Raw genomic sequence first — 14333 nt, forward strand, 5'->3', positions numbered from 1 at the left:
TAGTTTTAAAGTGTTATCATCTGCATACATATTCTACACTAAAAGGGTAGGATATGAAGACTTGACTTAAGTCTAATTTTCTTTATCAAAATTGCTGTTCTTTTATTGGACTCAGACAAAATTAACATTGATAAATTCCATTCTGTGATTATCAAAATTCTTAAGCAGACAAAAAATTCTGTAAATATTCATTTGTTTTGTTCTGAAAATATTTTATAGAGCATTTTTACTGGAATTCAAAAGGAAATCAGTTATTACATCATTTTGATTGGAAAACTTGGCCCATTAAATGATAAATTGAATAAAGTCAGATTGATACATGTGTAAAATCACAAAATGAATACATGTAAAACTTAGCCTACTCTCTCTAATAAACAGGCTGATTTCAAAAGAATTTTATCATTCTTTTCAGTTTGTGAGTGAGAGAGCCCAGTTTATTCATCAATGTATTTCTCTAATATTCTGTATAATCACTATATAAATTTCTTTTTCATCAGAGTCGAGTGATATAAAAATTTATCCCTAGAAACTAAGGGAACATGTGGCGTTATTAATGAAATTGACATGAAATGGCAATGTCGTCATAGGTAGAATAACAATAAACAGATTATCATTGGTCATCTCAACCTGATTGCTTTTCTCATTCTCGCCGTAAGGGCTCAAGCGAGAAAATAAATCTCTCTGAGATGATCAACGATAATCTATAATTTGTCATTTAATATAAATTATAATATGTTTATAGAACAGGTTTTCCAGATTTTACAGTGTTCTTGCTAGAACTTTGAACAGGGTGCAGATACAACTACACACGAGGGAACAGATGGGGCAGGGGATGATGTGTGGGCTTTTATGTCTGCATTCTTTATCATTCAAAATAATGGCTATTCTATAATAGCTTGTTAACTGTCGTCTGTCTATTGTTCTTTTCAGTATATAAATCAGTATATTTATATACCCAATTCTAAAATTTTGCAGTTATTCTTTTTATTTTATATTTTTATTTTAATTAGCGTGCTTAGCACCCCATTAATCTCTGTTCTTTATGTTTTCCCCTTTTATATTGATTTTATTGACCTCATACACGCTTTCACACATGTTACTTAACATGTAGTATTACATTTTACTAATGATCAATTTTAAAAGTCAATCAAAAACAGATGTGATAAATTGAACCAATATTTTATTGTGTAATACAATGTACATATAAAATTATATACATTTAGAACTTTTACAAAATGGGACTTTTTAGGAGGAAAATAAAAACCATAAATACATGTAGGCTTGAAAAAGTAAGAGTACAATTTCTTTAAAAAAAATGCTCATAATTGGCTTGAGGAAAGAGAATGTGGTGCATAGTTTACCAGAATTATGCAAAGCAGTAAATAGATATCAGTATTTTTTGTTTTCTTTCAAAACATGCTTTACCCATTTTTAAATTGATGTTTTGCAGATGTTGTACAGGGTCAAGTTATGGATAAAACTTTTAGGACCAGTACCATATGTTTTACCAGCAGCCATTTACCTGGTAATGTTAGTTTTCTGTAAGTATACTTATAATGTGTTTATAGTTTCATGAAAGAGAGGTGGAAGAACCAAGGAGAATATTCAAACTTATAAGTTGAAAACGAAATAACAATGTCATTGTGAAAAAATTAAAAGACAAACAACAACTTACATAATGCACAATAAAATACTATAAATACTGAAGGACAAGAACCACACATAAAACAGAAGGTGATATCGGTATTCTTAAGGTGGTACCCAACACTTTCACTAAAATAAATTTGGCTCGTTTATTTTCATAAAATTTTGACATTGTATTTACTTTGACCCTTTGACAAAAATATAAAAATTTCAAAAAAATTGAACCAACCATTTTGTCAGAAATATTACACTGGTTATATAGCAATTTGACAACCACTAGTTTTGATCATTGAGAAGCTTAATATTCCCTTAACAACACAACGTAATTAAAACGTTAAGCTGAATTTACAGAGTTATCTCCCTGTAGTGTTAGGTACCACCTTAACCGAATTGTAATCTACTTATGTTTGCTGACTGTTACAACCTTTTCATATCAGGGATTCCAATGTACCAATTTAACCTTATTTGCATATTTTCATTGTCATTATTTTGTCCTTGATTCCAATGTCCCAATTTAAGCTAATGGTAATTGTTATTAATTTGTATCAGTGATTCAAGTGTACCAATGGAAGGCCTAGAGGATGACTACCTAAGTTTAACCAGAGACATATATGTATATATGTCTCTGGTTTAACAGAAAAAAAAATGTATTTAAATTAAAAATAAAACGATATAAAAAAGGACCATGATTTTATTTCTTGTGTATATTACTATATTTTCTTTGGTATGAACAGCTACATTTTCTTGTATATTAAGCTATATTAATTATTTTCTAGTGTATGTTTCTTTTCAGATTGTTACCAAGATTATATAATAACAGAAGGATGGTCTGATATCAATTTTAAGGTATAATCAGAAAGGTCAAAGTTTATGCAATTTCTGTGGATTCATTTAGTCTCGTGGGTACCAATTGTGGTCAATTAAAAAACAATTATATTTTCGGTGATACATGTACTTGATTTCATGATTTTTCAAAAGTTTTTGTACAATCTTATGAGAAATTTTTACATCGTTGAAAATTGAAGTCTGTGTTCTATCTATACATTGAACCAACAAAATTCAAGAAAATTGGTACGCAATTAATAATAAATCCAAAATACTTCAATAGTACAGCTTCAAGTTCAGAAAAAATACATAATTTTTGAGAGTATGGCAATTGAATATTTATAAAAAATTAAATACAGTTACATGTAACCACATTAAAGCCTTAATGATACTGTAAACAGCTACACAAAAACACATGTTTGTCTGAAATAAGTTAAATTCATACAGACAGTCATACCTCATAAAGATATTTTTAAAACTTTGACTTATTTATGGTAATCATATCCTAGTTGTAAAAGTTTTTTACTGAATAATTTATTTGTTTAATGAATTCTAATATGTTACTGAATTCTAATATGTTACTGAATTCTAATATGTTACTGGAAACAAGGGCATATACAACTGAGAAACATACACTTAATAAAAAGGAGCCACAACCAAGGGGAAGTACAACAGACAGGGTTGGAAAGAGCCTCGTTTGACCTATATTTTCAATGAATTTTAAACTTTATAACTTGTATGTTGATATAACCTGGTATTTATTTTTGTTTTTTCAGAATCCTGTACCTCCAGATGTGTTGGACGGAGCAGAAGAGTATTTGAAACGAAATCAAAGCAAGGATATCACATTTGTCACAGCTTATTTTAATCTCGGAAAATTCCAGAAAGGTCCGTTCAAAACATTTAGTACACAAACTTACTACAGCTGGATGAAGAATTATGCATTTGTGTACAATGAAATTATTCTATACACAGATTTAGAAGATTTAGCAATTAGATTTAAAGCCGAACGATCACATTTTCCTGCACATATGACAAGAATATTTTTAGTAAAGCCAAGTGAATTTTGGGCATTTGGGTTAAAATCAAAAATTGAGAAAATTTACAATCAAACAAACTATCCAAAATGGTATCCAAATACTGTCATGGCGTCATATTCATGTGCCATGCATGTAAAGTACGATCTTATAAAGAGGGTGATAAAGAAAAAATTAGTAAAAACTAAATATTTAGCATGGATGGATATAGGTTATTTTAGAGGAAATGAAAAAGGGACATTTTCATTAAAACCTCCACAAAATCTCAAAGATGATCATATAGCCTTTGTACAGATTGATAAGTTCGTTGACATGACGCCAAAAGAAATTATGTTTAGTAATAGTGTATTTTTAGCAGGTGGATTATTCATTGGAAGGCCAGAGTATTTACTTCTTATGGTTGAAGATTATAAAAAAGCAGTTGAAAAATTAATTGCAATGAATATAATGAACACAGACCAGCAGGTGCTCTACTGTATGTACTCGCCAAAATTTCAATTCCAGCCTAGAATACCAATCCAGAGATTTTACAGCCAAAGTCGTTTGTTATGGTTCTATCTTGGTGACCTCTGTAGAGAAAGTAGTTTATTTTTCGTAAGAAAGAAGACAAAATTAAGTGAAGTTATAGCAAGTAGTATATTTTTGTAATGAAGGTATATGCATAGTTGTTAAGGAAGTTACACGAATTGTACATGAATCTGGTATCTGTTTTAAAAATATCAATGATGTCACTGTTTATTTATTTAGTAGTATGTACAATCTGAGTTATCTTTCTTTGTCTGTAATTGTAGTTTTGGAACTAACTACAAATATGGGCAAAGTAGATATCTCATTCCCAATCCATAGTAAAGCCTTCCAATACTTGAAATTAAGCCATGATACATTTTTAGAAATCCACAGTATTGTCTTTATTACTTGATATATAATGTAGTTTTTAGTTCCAATGTCAAAATGAATGCAATCTTTCATGAGCATTGCTCACGTGAGCTTTGATTTAGTTTTGCTCACAGTACCAATATGTGTGTGTCAACTTATATTGTTATATTGTTGAATTTAGTCATGCAGATTCATTAGGTTTGTTCAACAGTTTTTCTGTTATTTATTATTGTTTTAAGTATGTGTTTTTATTGATTTGAGTTATTGATATGTGCTTTCTTAAATTGTGTTGTGCTATTGATATGTGTTTTATTGATATGAGTTTTATTGTTTTGTTCTACATGTTCCATGGAGGTGTATTACACAGCTACTTTTGCATAGGTACTATATGTCTGTACCAAAAATCTGTAGTACTTGAAATCTACTTCTAATATTCAGTACTATTTTGTTACTCTAAAATTATTGTAATATTTAGGTACCTGTATTTTACAATACTTGTTTTGTACTTGAAAATTTAAGTACTACATATTTTTGGTTACAACGTTACATTTAAGCATTTTGATAGTATGTCTATTTCAAATCTCTTAAAATTATGGTTTTCAAACATGGAATATTGTGATCGCTTTTGGTATTATTTCTGTACCAAAATTTTAAGTACAAATCAAGTACTGTAAAATACAGGTACTTAAAGAGTACAATAATTTAAGTAAAGAAATAGTACTATTATAAAGGTAAATTTTTAGAACTACAGATTTTAAGTACAAAAATAGTACCTATGCAAAATTGTCTGTGTACAACAAGTACAGAATTTGCAATGAAAATTTTCAATTGTTGTCTGCCTATTAATGAACAATTTAAGTTTGAGTGACTTTAACTTTTGTGATTTATTCCTCAGGTTTCATTTATGTACGTATTCCATGTTGTAACATACATGTACATGTATTCTACTCATAAAGCATTACTACAAGTTAGCTCAAATTAAATGTATAAAATGATAATTTCAATTGTGTCCTAAATAAATAAATGGAATTTACAAATTGTTGAGAAATAATACATTATGTAAATGTTTGAAAAATTATAATAACCAGATTTCACAAATATATATTTTGGTTTAATTAAGGGATGACTGTAACATTTTTTCTGTCTACGAAGAAATAATATAAAAAATGTGGTGCATACTGAATAACGTGCATGGCAGGTTATTTAACAGTGTGCACTACATATTTTATGTTATTTCGAATAGACAGAAAAAATATAACAGTCATTTCTTATAATTTAATTCTAAATTCCATTTAAAACCGTAGAAAACCATGAAAAAAACGTTGATGACGTAACGGTCACATGACTAAATTATGTCAATGGGCTGATAACAAAAAAACGTCAGCCAATCAGAAGACGCATTACATCCAAAATTAAACCATTGTTTAACAGTAAACACTGGTGAAATGATAGCATGAGCTGGGCATGATGTTCACTGGAAACATACAATGTACATGTATTCCTATTCACCCAGAGAAAGTGTTGTTGCTTTTAATAGTCAGTTAATATTAACATGTATAAATTGCTGATGGAATATGTGAGATATTGTTAAAGTCGTAATGCCAAATTGTTATTGTAACTGTTGTATAAAAATATACTTCAGAGAAATGATTTGCAATAGGAAATAACCTGTTATCTTTCTTATTTTGTTAAGGGACCAGTTGCCTCTATATTGATGTAGTGAGACTTCAACATGTATTCTTGCCAAGAAATAACAAATTAATTATTTTTATTTGTTTGTTATAAGTTATTTTTATTTGTAACTCTTTTAATCAAAGGAGGAGGTATTATACTTGCATATTTATACTTGCCAAAAAGAGTCAATTTTATTTTTAATTTATTCTTGCCATAAAAAAAGAAATAATTTTTATTTGTAACTCTTTTATTTGAAGGAAGAGGTATAAATAAATAAAAGCCATTTTCAACCCCTGATATTGTAAAAATAGTAAAATTCTCAAAAGCATAAAAAAAATACAGGGTATGTTAATTTTTCCTGGTACACTAAAACTATGATACTTATAGATTATCGTTGATCATCTCAACGAGATTAATTTTCTCGCTTGAGCCGGTAGCAATCAAGTTGAGATGATCAATGATAATCTGTATATCACTATTTTACCTATGATGATGTTGTCAATTTCATTAGCAACGCCACATGCCTCCTTAGTTTTTAACGGTAATTTTCCAGAAGCATGATATGAAAAATTATCACAAAAAAGGATGGAAAGAAAAATGCACAAAATAGTGATAATATCTGAAAACCGCAGATTTGGAAAATTCAGTTGTCCAAGGGATTTCACTTCAGCAACATGCTTTAATTGACCTAAAAGGCTAGAATATTTGAAGGATGCTATTTTATAAATAAAACCCTTTTTGATTTTCAAATTCAAGGAGCCAAAAAGATAGTGTTAATCATGTTAATAAACCTTCCATATATTTTTATTTTTTAACCAACTTTTAAATTATTATGGGCTTTTCAAGAAACAATAATTTTGATACCTAAAAAATATATTGTTCCAATTATAGGGAATTCAAGAAATTGTGATTATTGTAATTGCTCCCTCTATGTAGCTCTAGAATAGTTAAATCTACCCATGACCTTGGTAGATTTTTTGTGGCGACCTTGCGACAACAAAACAACAACTTCTTATGAAGTTCATTTTTCTTGAAAGCCCTCATAATAGTATATTTGAATTTTATCTCCATAATGAATTGCAAAATTTTTACTTGATATAGATAACATATTTTTTTCATGTTTATCTTCATTTTAAATACTCATTGCCAGATTTTTAAAGTTTTATGCATGACATTTGCATATAAATTTTAATGTTTTTCAATTTAGTAGAAAAAGTATGTGTGTGTTTCAATTTTTATTTTTATTTTCTAAATGGGTTTTAATTAGAACCTTGGTGCAATTTGGGTACTAAGAGGTTATAGGTCTTATTTGTGGGGTTTAAACATATATGATAAGGTATAACTTTTTTATATTCAAAATATATGAAAATGATTTGATACTGACTTCATCATGCTCACCACTACCACAAAGGGATTGAAGTGGCATGGAGAAGGAATCCCAATTTATTTCCCTCATTAATTCAATGCAGTGTTATCATAATTGCATGGTTTCTGGAAAAAAGTTGTTTGGTGATGAGCAAAATTTTTTTTTAAGCTTTTTAATTGGAAGTTGTATCTCAGAGAGAACAAGATTAAAAAGTGATTGTTCAAACTGTCAAAAGAGTAGAATTAATACTGCACTTATTTTTTCAGCAATGTTGTTTTAAGTGGTGCTAAGTATAAAGTTTATAAACTGATCCATGTTGATTGTAGTTATATACCAGGGTAAGTGTTTCTATGGTTACAATTAGTGTTGTTTTACATAATTGCATTTTATACATGTTCAAATTGTTGCATGCTTTTTTGTTATATTTTTGTTAATTTTTTTACTTTATAACATCTAGATCATTCCTGTATACCTAGTCTTATATAATTAATATTCAGATGTGCTCAGAAATAGTTATGAGTTTTAATGTAATGCCCAGTAAGCTGGGATAGATATCTATTTTAGGGGATATTTGGACTTTTTGACATAACAAAGTCTGGCATGTTTAAATCCAAAAGTTTTGATATGTGAAATAGTTTTTTGGCAAATTTAGATTAAACACCATTTTAAAGAAAAGGAAATTTGAAAAAAATCTCTCATTCTCTCTGTCCATGTTTATGTTTACACGAATAAGTCAAAGAATCTGGATGATCAAAATAGATGCCTTCAACAAACAAAAAACATTCCAAAATAAGCTCTATTCCACAAAAACAAGTTTGTAGATAAAAACTCTATTTTAAGAATTGACTTTTTTAGCCATTTTCAAATTTTGTTTATAGAGTATAAATCACTGAAAATTAGTAGATTGTCTACATATAAATATGTCAAATAAATTGCCAAATTTGTTAGTACATTTACCACAAAAGCATTATAGTACAAAAACTATGTTAGATGTTATTATTGTTATTGTGTAAGAAAAAACAGTCTAGTCTAAACATTTCTGTATAATAATAAAGATCTACGAAGTCATATATGTGTTTTTCTTTAATTCTGTACCAGACTACTTGTCTTTTGATTATTTTAGACAAGTTTTACCTTATGACCTTATTTGATGTTAATCAGTAAATACTGTGGATTCATTATTATTCGTTGGATACCAATTTTCATGGGTTTTGTGGGTACAGGTGAACCACGAATTAAAATGTTCATCGAATATCATATCTTCAATAGGCTTTGTATACAGAGATTGTCAAAACAATGAAATCAAATATCCACGAATATACAAGTTTTCAGCAATCCACGAAAAATGATACCAATGAAAATAGATGAATCCATAGTATACATTTCTTCATCACTATGAAATCTGTGAAGAAAATGAATTAAATGAGAAAGATATACCAAAAGGCAGTAAAAAATCATAAGTCTAAGAATACCATGGTTAAAAAGAAAAGCCACAACAAATAAAAAACATTATAAAGATGAATGTGGAGTGTGTCCAGGGGACACAGATGATGCCCCTGCTTGCATATGATGTTATGAAGGGACATAACTCAATAACAATATCAACTGTTATCCCAGAGATATGTCTCAGCTTTTTGTAATTTTGATAATGCAAATGTTGAAATAAATAATAGCAACACTTTAACATGTAAGTGATGCAAATATTCAAAGTCGATGAACAATGACTGAAGGTACATTGCTAAACAATCTCCATGGAATGAGATGTTCCAATGCTTATACAACTGCATACCAAATACCATTATAAGTCGTTCCCTTTTAACAAACCTAAACACAAACATTAACTTGTAAACTATGTAAAAATTCAAAGTCAATGAACCATGATCAGGGGTGGGGCTATATAATCTCCATGGAAACAATACTTTCAAATGCCAATACATTTGCATACCAAATATCATTGACTTAACATTAGCAGTTCATCTTAAACTGATCTAATCACAAACTAATACAAGTAAACTAAGCAAAATTTTCAAAGTCTAAAGACCATGACTGAGGGACGGGGCAAAATATTCTCCATGGAAATGAGATGTTCTTATGCTTATACAACCTGGGAACAGTATATCTAACATAATATATATGTTCCTGATACAACTGAACACCAATTAATATTGGCCTATACTACCACTAATGGTTCCCCTTGAACTGATCTGGTCCGAGAACACAATTAATTCGTAGTGCATTTCTTTTAGAACATAAATGAAAATAAAAAAAATCCCACTTGCGCTTTCTCAAAGAAACTTTTACAGTGTGTTGTACTACTTTTGGGACAAATTATATCAAAATTATAGAAAACTTCATCGCCTCTAACTCAAAATATGGACAATTTTATGTTTAGGGCGTCTTGAAATCTTTTGACAGCTTCCGAAGTGCTCATTTTCAACCTTTTTCAGCTGGACCAAATCACTACTTTCCTTTAAAATTCTGGACCCAAATTTTTTTACAGTGTAATTTTATCCCCCTACTTGCAATTTGAAGCATTAAACATGGAGAAATAAATTTGGAAGAGGTATAAAAAATAATGGCAAGTAACCCACTGTCAACACTAGGGACTATATTTGTGAACAACGAAAATCAAGGGACGACAATGGTGGTCTCGGACCTAATAGGGTATAAAGAGTTGACAAATCTTAAAAAGACTTGGTATGACCAAAGCTTAATGAATTATAACACTGCTTACAAAGTTTCATGACAATAGGATGTATATTATAGACATTAGGTAAAATTCTATACTCTTCTTTGCGTGTAAAATTTTGACGTTAAAATTGAAAAATTTCAACTATCAACATTTGGGGCTTTAAAAATTCAAATATTGCAAAAAAATACTTTTTAAATGACTTAATATATAACTTAGCATGTACTTAAAGCAATAGAGTACTCATTTGATTTATAAGACTTGGCATATTTATTCAAAAGTCAAATTTATATGAGCCTGCGCCTAAAAATTGAGGTTTTTCAATGAAGGGGGACCTTACATGAAGATGTAATATTTTCCACCAATTTTAAATTGGTGAAGCTTTTTGGTTATAAATAATCCTTACATATGTATTGAAAGTACTTTAAATGGAAAGAAAAGTTACAAATAACATATCATATTAGTTTAAAAGGGTCATGGGCCAACTAAGAGTGGAAAAAAATTAGGGTCAATTTTGGCCGTGCCACATATTTACATTAAAAAATGCATATTGAGACTATAAGAAATAAAAATTTGTGTCTTTTTTATCATTTCTATACTCATGAGACATGATACAACAAATCTGAGCACAAAAAGACTCTTGCAATTAACTTTTCTTACAAGCAGTATGGGCTGATACAAAGATTTTTGCCTTTTTAGGGAAAAACTTGCATGCAATTTATTCTCAACAGGCTTATATTTAAACCACTTGCTATCCTACAGAAGAAAAGAAAGATATCATGTGAAATAGAACAGGTACAATAGACATTGTAAAGTGCATTTGATACAAATTTAGTGAGGTCTTCAATATGGACATCAAATTTTATATACCAAGCTCCCCACTATTGACTTCATCCAAACAAGGCGTTAGACAAGGGTCATTTATACAACACATTTTGCACATTTTGTCTGAGATAAACTTCTTTTCTGTAGATTCAGAGTTCATAAATAAGTAAAAGAAGTAGATAAAGGCATAGAAACACAAATTTTTACACATGAAAACCTGCCAGATAGAAAGTAAGGATGCCATTTATGCATCAATATTGAAAAAGTTATTAAATACCTATTTTGACCATAAAATGCCAAAATTGGTCATTTTTGCACAAATTCTATAAAATAAAAGTTTAAATCCTTTAGTTTCATGCTATTTGACAAGTTGACACCATCAAATAATTTAGGGAAGTTGCCAGAGTACAAATTCTATATTTACAGATTTCACCTCTTAGGTCCGAGAACACAATTAATTCGTAGTGCATTTCTTTTAGAACATAAATGAAAATAAAAAAAATCCCACCTGCGCTTTCTCAAAGAAACTTTTACAGTGTGTTGTACTACTTTTGGGACAAATTATATCAAAATTATAGAAAACTTCATCGCCTCTAACTCAAAATATGGACAATTTTATGTTTAGGGCGTCTTGAAATCTTTTGACAGCTTCCGAAGTGCTCATTTTCAACCTTTTTCAGCTGGACCAAATCACTACTTTCCTTTAAAATTCTGGACCCAAATTTTTTTACAGTGTAATTTTATCCCCCTACTTGCAATTTGAAGCATTAAACATGGAGAAATAAATTTGGAAGTGGTATAAAAAATAATGGCAAGTAACCCACTGTCAACACTAGGGACTATATTTGTGAACAACGAAAATCAAGGGACGACAATGGTGGTCTCGGACCATCTACTCACAATCTAATACATGTTAACTTGTGTTTATTTATTGCGAAACCCAATGTATTTGAAAGTTAAGTGTTTTATCAGTAAAGTTAATGAAAAGGCTAAATGTGTGATGATCCAGGTTTCTCTAAATGCGGTCTGAGTGCTAAAACTAAATATTACGCTTAACAATGTTTTTGCTAAAAATCAGGACACATATTGTGTTAGTTTTGTCATTCAAACATTTTGAGAATAAATAAAAAAAAATATGTGAATTTCTGTACATTTTGAATAATTCAGTAAAATTTATCTTTGATTATTTAGACTTGTCTTTAACTTTTCATTCTATAAAATTTTGTAAAATGCATTTCTATTTACCAGGCATTTTGTAAAATGCATTTCTATTTACCAGGCATTTTGTAAAATGCCTTGAAAAATTAGTAATTATGCATAATGACTGAATCTTGCAGGCATTTTAGAAAATGCCAAAAGTTTTCAGGCATTTTACAAAAAGCCTGTAACATATATAAGTTTCATAACATTTAGTTGAAGCAAACTATAGTCAAAGAACATAAACACAAAAAATCATAAATATTTTCATCTGTAAAGGGGCATAACTCTAGAACGGTAAAAGAAACACCACCAAAATTCTAACTTGATATGTGTTTTGTGTAAATGAGCATTGTGAATAAGTTTCATAACATTTAGTTGCAGCAAACTTAAAGTTAAAAGACGTAGATGAACAACAGCCCCCTGTGCTATAGTGAGGATATAAAAAACATTACAAAGAAAACTGATAATGGTTTACTTATATAAATTGGGACTTGAATGGAGAGTTGTCTCATTGGCCCACTCATACCACATCTTCTTATATCAATGATCAATACAAACTATACCAATAAGTTAAAACAGAATGATCTCCGATGCTCTGGTAGGGTAAACAGAACCAGCTCCACTAGTGACACAGGTCATGTTGCTCTTATACCCTTGGTTTAAAAGCAAACTTGTAAGGAGCAACTCTTAAAAGAAGGAAATCATAATAAGAAATGCAAGCTCTTGATAACCATATCAATTGGGAGATATATAGTCCATATGAGTCAATTTGCATAATTCATTTCAGGTAGGGTTATACTCACAATTTTTTCAATGAGTCAGTCCATATCATACTCTTGATTAAACTTGGATATGTATGAGAACTGGTTTTGAAACTTAAACGTTTGCAAATGTGTTTAATTTCTACAATTTAGCGAACTATGTATCATGAATTTATGAGATAATGCTAGTTTTTTAATCAATTTGAGAAAGTCCTGTATGAAGTAAGCCTTATATGAATAATGTATTCACAAGTTTTCATGGGAAATATGGAAAAACAACTGCCAAACTATTAGGAAAAGTAGCATTTAGGTACATATATGCCATGTATCAAACAAGTGACATAATGAACAGCACTAACATTTCATCATTTGTCTTGTCACCTTGTTTAGTTTTGTGGGTGGTTCTTCAATAATGATGTTGGTGGGAAACTGCTAGTCAGGAGAGTTTGATAAAGTAATATTGAATTAAAAGATATAAAAATCCAGTTTTATGCAAAATATATACTGTGAATTCATAATCATTTATGCCAATCATGGGGTTCCAATTTTCATGGATTTCTTTGGTAAAGTTAAGTTGAACTTTTCTTTAGGCTTGAATAATAACAATAAAATTGAAGCACTAACATTACAATATCTTCACAATCCATGAAAATTTGTGCCCACCAAAATTTAAAAAAAAAATCCATACATTGCAGTACACCTTTCTCATCTAGCTATAGTGAGTCAGAACCATCAGATTTGGGAATTGGGTAAGCTCAACACCAAAGAATTATAAATTATACTAAAAAGATTGTCAAAACAGCTTTACTTTCAGCAGAAATGGACATTGTGTCAAAACTATGACATCAGCATTTACTAAGTAAGAAAAAAGCAGTGGTATTTGAATAAATGGTTTTATTCCGATACTGAAGTTCAGTGGTTACTGTTGGTTCTTGTCAGTCACATTAGTTTTTCGTAATTGTTTTGTTATCAGTTAGACCTTTAGATTTCTCAAAGGAATCGTTTCATATTTTTATACCCCCGCTTTAAAACCCCTGGGTTTTTATTACTTCAAGTTCAGGAGAATTGACAGAAACACCAATCAATTTATGTGTCCAATAAAACTAAACAAGAGAAAACCAAATCAATTATGTTTTTAATTATTTGATGAATATATAAATTGGTATAAATCTTGATATAACAACTGAAAAATGATCAAATGATATGATATGTTAACAATTCTAAAATCTGAAAAATAAAAATCAACATTTAAACCTATTGATCTGTACAAAAATTTGATTATCAAACTTAAACACAACCTCATGTAAAATGAATAATGGTAAAATATAAAATCATATACCATCTAAAGCTTGATATAAAGCTTTTACTGACTTTAAAATAGATAAAAAATAATATATATATGAACAACCATCAAGTCTGACTATGCCTTCTATAAT

The 14333-nt window shown here is 29.5% G+C and overlaps 1 protein-coding gene across 1 annotated transcript; it reads left to right on the forward strand.

The window, feature by feature from the left end:
• On the forward strand, positions 1-8490 carry LOC134700451 (uncharacterized). Its single transcript, XM_063561844.1, has 4 exons — positions 1-46; positions 1451-1541; positions 2438-2490; positions 3246-8490. Exons 2-4 carry the CDS (start codon positions 1451-1453, stop codon positions 4152-4154), a joined length of 1053 nt encoding a protein of 350 aa, XP_063417914.1. The 5' UTR covers positions 1-46; the 3' UTR covers positions 4155-8490.
• The last annotated feature ends 5843 nt before the right edge of the window (positions 8491-14333 follow it).

The sequence above is a fragment of the Mytilus trossulus genome, unplaced genomic scaffold (genome assembly GCF_036588685.1).
Source record: "Mytilus trossulus isolate FHL-02 unplaced genomic scaffold, PNRI_Mtr1.1.1.hap1 h1tg000138l__unscaffolded, whole genome shotgun sequence".
NCBI lineage: Eukaryota > Metazoa > Mollusca > Bivalvia > Mytilida > Mytilidae > Mytilus > Mytilus trossulus.